General features: G+C 58.8%; 1 protein-coding gene across 1 annotated transcript; it reads left to right on the top strand.

Moving 5' to 3' along the window:
* The first annotated feature begins 6,285 nt into the window (after positions 1 to 6,285).
* Positions 6,286 to 7,370, top strand: HAND1 (heart and neural crest derivatives expressed 1). The gene is made up of 2 exons (XM_036391867.2): positions 6,286 to 6,792; positions 7,269 to 7,370. The coding sequence occupies exons 1-2, from the start codon at positions 6,286 to 6,288 to the stop codon at positions 7,368 to 7,370; spliced, it is 609 nt and encodes a 202-aa protein (XP_036247760.1).
* Positions 7,371 to 8,558: the final 1,188 nt, after the last annotated feature.

Genomic DNA, 8,558 nt, shown 5'->3' with positions numbered 1-8,558 from the left:
TAATTTTCTGTTGCAAAAAAAAAAGTATTAACAGATGCTTGTTAATTCTTAAAACCATCTCAATCCAACCTTGGAAAACCCATCTTGAGAGTCTTGCTGCAATGGCCCAGCAGCTGCACAGACATCTCAGGATGCAGTGGGGGGAACCAAGGGAAAATCAGTCCCTCTGCTCCCATGGAAGTGAGCAGGAAGTCCTTCACCTGAGCAGAGAGAAAACATGGAGTTCTGAGACAGCTGAGTATAACCAGGATAATAAGGCACCACTAACATCCTCATCCTACCCTGCCACAGCTGGGAAGGCATAGCCAGAGCTGGCATGAGACACTGTGTGATGAGAACTGGAAGTGCCCTGAAAATCTTAGAGACAAAATGAATTAGAAACAAATTAAAACCCCCATGTGGATCCACACAGAGAGGAAGGAGGGAGGTAGTGATGCCAGGACATGGTCCCACCACAGGGAAACATGGACAGGATGCTGCTCCCTGGCTCTGGCTGCTCTGCAGTGCCAGCAGGTTACACTGAGCCTGTGACACAGCAGAGCCCTGATAAAAGCATCCCAACCTTTTTTGGTGGTCAGGACCACTGTCAGCAGCCTTTTCTCAGCACAAAGCCATTTACCTGCACTGTCACACGGACAGGGTGCAGAGCAGGAGCTCACCCACCGAGCCAGGCCAGTCCATGTGCCAGGCACAGCAGCAATGGGACAGGAGGGAAGCCCCTCTTTCAAGGCATGTGGCATGGGGGTGTAACAGGAACAGGGAAATCCCTCATGCACACGAGGTGTCCTGGCTCCTGGAGCTGGAAGGAGTGGGAAGAGAAGTCCCCACAGTGGCACCACCAGGATTAATGGAGAGCAGGGAGAGGGAGAAGGACACATCTCATGTCATGACCCACCTCCCTTTCCTCACCAGCACAGAGGAGATGACCCAAACCTGCACTAAGGGAAAGGCTGGAAGCAGCAAGTCCAGCTCTGCCCACCCAGACCCAGCAGTTTGTCTCCAGCCATGCCCCGAACCAGATGCTTTGGTTGAAGACGCCAGGAGCTGCCTTAATAAGCGCTTATGCAATCCTTCTCAGCAGAGGAAATGTCTTTCTCAATCCCCAGCCATTAGCAGTTGGCTGATGCCCTGGAGCAGGACATTTTAGAGCCCTTGTAAATTTGCTTCAGGAGTGGAAAGTGGTTGGAGGAGGGAAAGGCACTGGTTTTTGTCAGGGACCTGAATCACCCAGGAGCTCTTCTCCACTACTCCCCACGAGTGGAGAGTTGTCTCCAGGAGCCAGCAGCCACACCCTGCCCTGAGCCAGGTGATCAAGGATGGGACAATGACAGTGGCAGCTTGTACCCCAGGGCCAGCAGCCAGCCTCAAGATTTTGGGGATCAGTGCTTGTCTCAGCAAGGGATCTGAGTGGGAAAGAAGAGGTTTTAGGGTAGGAGCATCACTCCTGATTCAGTGCAAAACTTCTTTCAAGAAGAGAGGTCAACCAGGGAGCAACTCTCCATGCACATGGCTCACCTGGGCTGCCAGTCAGAGCTCGTGGATTGTGTTTTTCTGTCACCTCCAATTACATCTCTATGACAGGTAATTTAATATAAATAGAAATTCCCCTTATGGCAGGTGGAACCTCCTTCCACTGACTTCCATGGCAATCAGATGAGGGAACAGCTCTGTTTTAAGTGAGACTCAGGGCACCCATGCCAGCCTAGAGCAATGATTTTGGCTGCTGTTACCTACCCTTTACCTGTTGTTTGCACCCAAACCTAATTGCCAGTTGACATGAGCCTTCTTTGAGGAGCTGCTGCTCCATCAGCACAATGAGCCATTGTTGAAATGGCTGCAGCAATTTTCCAGGTTAATTTATGGCTGCCACACCCCATTAGCAGCAATAAATGTGGAGCCCGGTTTTGCCGAAATTGTGAGTTACGATTTTTCAAATAAATACATTTTCCTATAAACCAGCTCTCTGTTTAGTTTGAATGTTCCTCACAGACACATCCATCTACATAAAATACACAGGAGAGGAAGCTGAGCTGTGACTTTGCTCTGATGACATAAAAACTTTTGTAAACACAATGTCACTTACAGTACTAGCAAAGAGAGAGCCCAAAAAATAAACAGCGAGTGCCTGGCCTTTCCCTTCAGGAGCACATGGAAAATTTAATACTTTTTTCCGTAAAGCTTTGTTTTCCTTTTGATTTATCCAGGCAAGACAGTGGCTGTTTGGCCATAAATAGATGGCATTTCTTGAGGGGCAATGGTTGCAGTCATCCTGTGTGCCGCCATAGGGGCGGCACGGGAGGGCTGTGGACAGAGAAGGTGCTGTGGGTTGTGCTGGGAACAGGAACATCCAGGCACAGCCCTGTGTTCACCCCCAGCTCCTCCTGCTCCATCCCTGGGGCTCTGACAGACTGCACCTCACTGGGAGCGGCTCCTGTGGGGCTGATGCAGAATTGAGCAGCCCAGGGATGCAGCCTGGGGGACTCAGGCAGTGTGTGGGCACAGGAGAGCACAGGCACCAGCAAGAGTGAGCTCTGCACACCCCAGCACCCCTCATCCCTATGAAACCCACCCTGGCACAGCAGGACACGTGTGGCAAACCCTGCTGGGGAGGAGAGATGCCCCGAGTGGGCTTTTCCAGGCCAGCCTGGGCTGTGACCCCAGAGCTGAGTTCATTGCTGATCAAACTGACTTGATTCCATTCACTGCTGCAGGTTCTCTCACTCCTCACATTGCCAGGAGGAAAAGAATCCCCCAGACAGAGAAGCTCTCTGCAGCTCTCCTCGAAGCAGACTCTGCTCATGCCTCAGTTTCCCAAGGGTTTTTGCCACCGTCCCCCGAGGCCTCTGAGAGCAGAACTGTTAGGAAGGTGCTGAGTGATTATTATTGCATTATTTCAGGCAAGTGCTATAAATACCCAGGGGCACCTTTAGACACAACCCAGCTGCCCAGGGGAGCTGGCTCAGCCCTGCTCCGCGCCTGCAGTGCCTGAGGAGGGGATCGAAGGCTCTGGAGGAGTGAGGAGGTACCCTGGGCATAACCTGAGGGGGGACACGGTGTGGGGCTGGGGGGTGACAGGGCTGGGACCCTCCTGGCTGCACCCTGGGGCTCGGAGGAGCTTGGGGTGGGGGGATGTGGGTGCAGCAGGGTGCTGGGATGCTGCAGGGAGACGCTAACAAGGAAGACAAGGGGAATATTTTACGGGGCTGCAATGTAAACAGAGCTGGAGCAGAGCCCCTTTTTATGGAGTCCCTGTCCTGCCAGGGCATCTGCCAAGGCCCTGATTTACGCTCCTATTTAGATAAGGGAGCCAGAGGGGGGGAGCAGAGCTGGCGTCAAAGTCACAGGACACCCGGGGCTGCCGCTGGCTGGGCGCTGATAAGGAGGTGGCTGAGGGGCCAGGGCCAAAACCTCAGCTCCTGCCCCAGAAATGAGGATGGATGCAGGGCTTGGTGCCCCTGCTGGGTTTGGGGTGCTGGGGTTCACAGGGACCTGGGATAACCTCACTCCCAACATGCAGCTTTGGCCCCCTCACCATCACCTGGCGGTGAGGGAAGGAAAACTTTCTCTGATTTGAAGGAAAACAGGTGGAGAGAAACGTGGTTCCTCCTGCCATGCCAGCCATAAATCTCCTAATCCAAACTTCTTGGCGTTTTCTCCCCCATGCGAGTGGGGAGATGTGAAATTAAAGAAACTCACCAAAGGTTTAAGAAGTGCTAAATTTGGACGCCATGACAAAGGCAGTCTGGTTTGATTTAGAAGGTGTCGGCATGAAAAGGGCTCTGGTTTTATTATTTTATTAAAACACGAAAGATTAGAATGATTTTCCAAAGGAAAAATCAACCCTCTGGTCCCACTATTTGCTCAGCTGAGCACTTCCAAACTCTGCAGGGTCCAGGGACCTCCATCAGGGGGTGGATTAAGCAAGATAATGCCCGGGCTTGGGCTGGACTTACCTGGCTTGGCAGCTGGAGGCTGGAGGTGACTCTGGTGTATGGCTCCAGGTGACAGCTCCCAGCTGGATGTGGCTGTAAGTGGCCTGTGCAATCAATGCAGAGCTGTGGGATCAAAGGGGTATTTTTGGGAGGTATTTCTAGAGCTGGGGTCGGGTGCCACAGACTCTCACCTGGCAGTTTGCAGGGCTGGGGAGGAGCTCAGTGAGGAGCCTGGGTGGTTTGTAAGAGGAGATCTCCACAGGTGATGCTCTGCCAGCCTGGAGAGGGAAGGCATGGAAGTGGTACCCCTGAGCTTCTCCCAGGTGGGCACTGGGCTCCCATCAGCTCTGAGCCGGGCTCGGGGATCCCACCCAACCACGGCTGCTCTGAAGGAAACCGGGGACGCGACGCCCTACCCTGCCCAAGCCTGGCTCTAACAGGACAGTAATCACTAGCAAATGTTCGCAGGGCGCTTGTTTAAAGGGGGTGGGGGAGCGGGGTCTTTGCAGCAGCTGAGAACAAAGCAGGGGGGGAACAAAGCTGGGCAGATCCGGCACGGCCGCTCCCCCCCGGCCGCAGGACCGGAGACCCGCTCGCAGCCTGCCCCGGCCCCCCCAGCCTCCTGCCTCTGCAGCTCGCCTTGTAACAACTAACGATGGAAAATCCGAGGCATTTAAGTGGCTCCCGAATCCGCCCGGGAACCGTGATTGAGAGAAGTCAAATAAAATTTGTCATCTTTAAAATGCAGGAGGACGTTAATGGTGTGTTAGCCCGGATGATTAATACAAGCGCCTGCAAACAACCCTCCAACGTTTCCACCCTCCGCTGCAAGATGAATCGCTGGAAAGCGCCGCTAATCGCTAACATACCTTGGACCCAAAGCCCCTTCCTGCCCCGCCGGGCTGTGATCGCCGCTGCCGTGCCCGGCCTGTCCTCTCTGGAGTCTCTGCAGCAGAGCAGGGTCAGCCCCGGTGCCGCCCTTGGGATGCGGGTGAAGCCCGGGCTCTGGGAGGCATCGTCCCGGGGATCTGTCACCCATGGGTGCAGAGGCGAGCAGGATGCGCTGTCCACTTCAGGGCCCCCGCCTGGGCTTGGGTTTGGGGCTGTGGTGAAGTACAAGACCCCAACCCCAGCGGGTTTCCCCAGCCCTTTCGTGGCCAGGCTGGGACAGGGAAACGCAGGGCAGGTCCCCCTCTCGCTATTGTAAATACATTTGTGTGCACGGACAGTATAACTGTTATATATTTATGTATCTATGCAGTGTCTGTGAGCAGCACACACACGTGTGTTTATAAGCCATGTGTGTGATAGGTGTGCATGTGCCCCACGTGTGTGAGTCATGTACTTATAGTGACATTGTGCACGTGGCACATCCGTGGTGCTGGTGTGTGTGACATACGTGGGTGCACGAGTGTGACATGTTCGTGGAGTGTGTGCACAGCACAGAGTCGTGTGGTGCATGCAGCATCTTCATGGTGCGTGTGGGCAACTCGTGCAGTGCCCAGGTGTGAGCAGCAGTGCGTGGTGTAACCAACACGGGTGCAGTGTGGATTTGTGCAGCGTGCATTGCACAGCGTGGGCGTGTGCTGTACACGCGTGCAGTGCACATCCCTGTGCAGCTGTGCAGCGCAGGCGTGGGCCAGGAGCCCCAAGTGCAGGGAGGGAGCCCACACCCCATCCCTGCCGCCCCCAGCCCGCCTCACTCCGATACCTTCGCCCCCTTTTCTCCCCATCCCCCGGCCCCGAGCGCGGCCCCGAGCACCCCGCGCTGCCCTCCACAGCTCTCCGCTCGCTCGGCCGGGCCGTCGGGGCTCCGGACAGCCGCGGCTCCCCCGCCCCACTGCCGGTTCTCCTCCCCGGGCCGGGCGCGGCCGCTCCGGGGGGCTCGGACACCCCCGCCCCGGCAGCGGGGAGGCAGCGGGGGTCGGAGCGCTCCGGGACGGGGGTGGGGTGCCCCTCGGCTCTTCCTCACCCCCTTCCCCCTGGAAGAAGCGAGGAGCGGGCGGGACGCAGGGCAAGCGGCGGAGGTGTGAGCCCCAAGCCCCGCGCACGCCCCCTCCGCCGCCCCGCTCCCCCCGGGGCCTCCGCGCATCCTCCCCTGCCCATTGGCTCCACGGCGGGGGGGCCGCGGCCCTATATAAAGGCAGAGTCGGGAGGCTCCAGAAGGGGTTAAAAAAACCCCAAACAACAAACCCAAAACCCCAAAGCCCGACCGCCCCCACCCTAAACCCTACAGCCGCCTCCGCCACCGGAGCCGCGCTCCCCGCAGCCCGCCGCGCCCGCCCGGCGGGGAGCGCCTCCCGCCCGGCCATGGAGCGCTGCTGAGCGGCCCCCGGGGCCAGCGGAGCGGATCATGAACCTGGTGGGGGGCTACCAGCATCACCACCACCACCACCATCACCACCACATGCTGCACGACCCTTTCCTCTTCGGGCCGGCGGCGCGGTGCCACCAGGAGCGCGCCTACTTCCCCGGCTGGGTGCTCAACCCGGCCGAGGCGACCCCCGAGCTCGCCGGGCAGAGCCCGAACTACGGCCCCGCCGAGTACGGCCCGGCCGGCCCGGGGCGGCTGGAGGCTCTCAGCGGCCGCCTGGGACGGCGAAAAGGTGTCGGAGGACCCAAGAAGGAGCGGCGGAGGACGGAGAGCATCAACAGCGCCTTCGCCGAGCTCCGCGAGTGCATCCCCAACGTGCCCGCCGACACCAAGCTCTCCAAGATCAAGACCCTGCGCCTGGCCACCAGCTACATCGCCTACCTGATGGAGGTGCTGGCCAAGGACAGCCAGCCCGGGGACACCGAGGGCTTCAAAGCCGAACTCAAGAAGGCGGACGGCAGGGAGAACAAGAGGAAAAGGGAGACGGTAAGAGGCGGATCGGGACCCGCGTCCCGGCTCTCCGTGGGCCAGGAGCGGGCGGGAAAAACCCCGGGGCTGGGGGAAAAAATCCTCTAAACTCTCCCGGCCTCGCGGAAGCCTTTTTCCCCAACAATAATAATAATAGTAATAACAAATCTGTGAAGGAAAACTCGTGGAAAAATAGCCCGACGGGCCGGGTGGGCTTCCGAGCCCTTTGCACGAGGGGTCAGCCCGCGGGTCCGGGGCTGGAGCCTCCCCCGCTCTGCCCTTCGCCTCTCCCGGGAGCTCGCCCAGGAGCGATTCGGAGCCAGGGCGGCCGCTTCTCCCCGTGCTGCGGCGGGCGGGTGCGGGGTGGGGACCTCTAAAGCCCCTCTTTGTCCTCGGGCTGCCAAAGCCGCTCGGAGCTGCGGGGCCCGGGACCCCGCTCCGTTCCTGACCGCTCCTTTCTCCCTCCTCTCCTCTCCCCATCTCCTCTCCCGCAGCAGCCCGAGGTCTATTCGCAACCTCTGGGTCACGGCGAGAAGAAGCTGAAGGGCCGGACGGGTTGGCCCCAGCAGGTCTGGGCTCTGGAACTGAACCCCTGAGAGCTGCCCCGCCCGCCCCTCCATGTGCAATGTCGGAGAGAGCCCAGCCCGGCCCCGGAGCCCATCCAGGCGCAGGACTCGGGGGAGCAGGCCCGGCTGCCCCCCGCCCGGACGGATGCTCTCCGAGCTTTGCGGGCTCGCTCCTGCCCGCCTCGAAGGCAGCGGGGACCAGCCGGGCCCTTTCCCCCCGTCCCCTTCCCGCATTTGCAGTAATCGTTGCTCCCTCCCGCTGCCAGCAGCGACCGGCGGCTCCCGCCCCGCCGGGCCGGACTGGACGGTTCGATTCGTTTGCTGTTGTAAATACGAGCCCCCGATCCCCTGTCCCCGTCCGCTGCCTGACCGACGTGCGGCTGCGGTGAAACTACCTAGAGGTGCATTTGGGAACACTCCTGTGCCGGGTTTTCTACCTCAGATCTGCATGACCACTTCCCGAGGGACCGAGCGCGCCACACCACGTATTTAAAACTGAATAACTAAAAAAAAAAATTAATAAAATAAAATTTAAACTTTATGCAAACGGCCTCGGGTCCGAGCCCTCTGCTTTCCCTTGCTCCGGCAATCGCGCCGCTCTGGCCGGGTCCCCTGCACTGCCCACAGGGATGCTGCGGGATTAAAGGCATCCCTGAAGTCAGTACTCTCCTGTGGGGCCGATCCATGCCAGGGAATTCCTTCCTGGGGAGCCCGGGATCCTTTGAGACTTGTTTATGCCGTCCTCGGTCACCGCGGGAGCTGATGGAGCTCTGCACCCGCCATCTCCTCCAGGGCACGGACTCTGCCCCTGCCCTACCACCCCTTCCCTTCCCTTCCCGCCTCAGGAGCCCAGCTAGAGGTTCTGGACTCGTACTTGGCTTGGGGAAGGATGGCAGGATCAGGCCTTTCCAGCGTCTGCTGGCACCAGAGAGCTGTGGAGCCCCAGGTTTTGTTGCTGCCACGCAGAGAGCCGGGGCTCGGCTCCTCTGTCCTGCCGGGGCAGCGCACCCGGCTCTGGCACCGGCAGCACTTTCTGACAGGGATCCCCTGTTCGGCGCTGCCCCGGCCACATTTCGGAGGAGCAGCGTCCCCTCCTCGCCATCCGAGCACGATGGATGTCACCAGCCTCAGACACAGCAACGCTCACGCAGCCCGAATTCTGTCACCACTCAGGCATAAATCCTTAATAATCCTTTATAATTAAAGCCAAATCCTCAC

Source organism: Molothrus ater, chromosome 15, assembly GCF_012460135.2.
Source record: "Molothrus ater isolate BHLD 08-10-18 breed brown headed cowbird chromosome 15, BPBGC_Mater_1.1, whole genome shotgun sequence".
Taxonomy (NCBI): domain Eukaryota; kingdom Metazoa; phylum Chordata; class Aves; order Passeriformes; family Icteridae; genus Molothrus; species Molothrus ater.
Note: the sequence above shows the minus strand (reverse complement) of the source record. Positions and strands in the feature narration are given on the sequence as shown.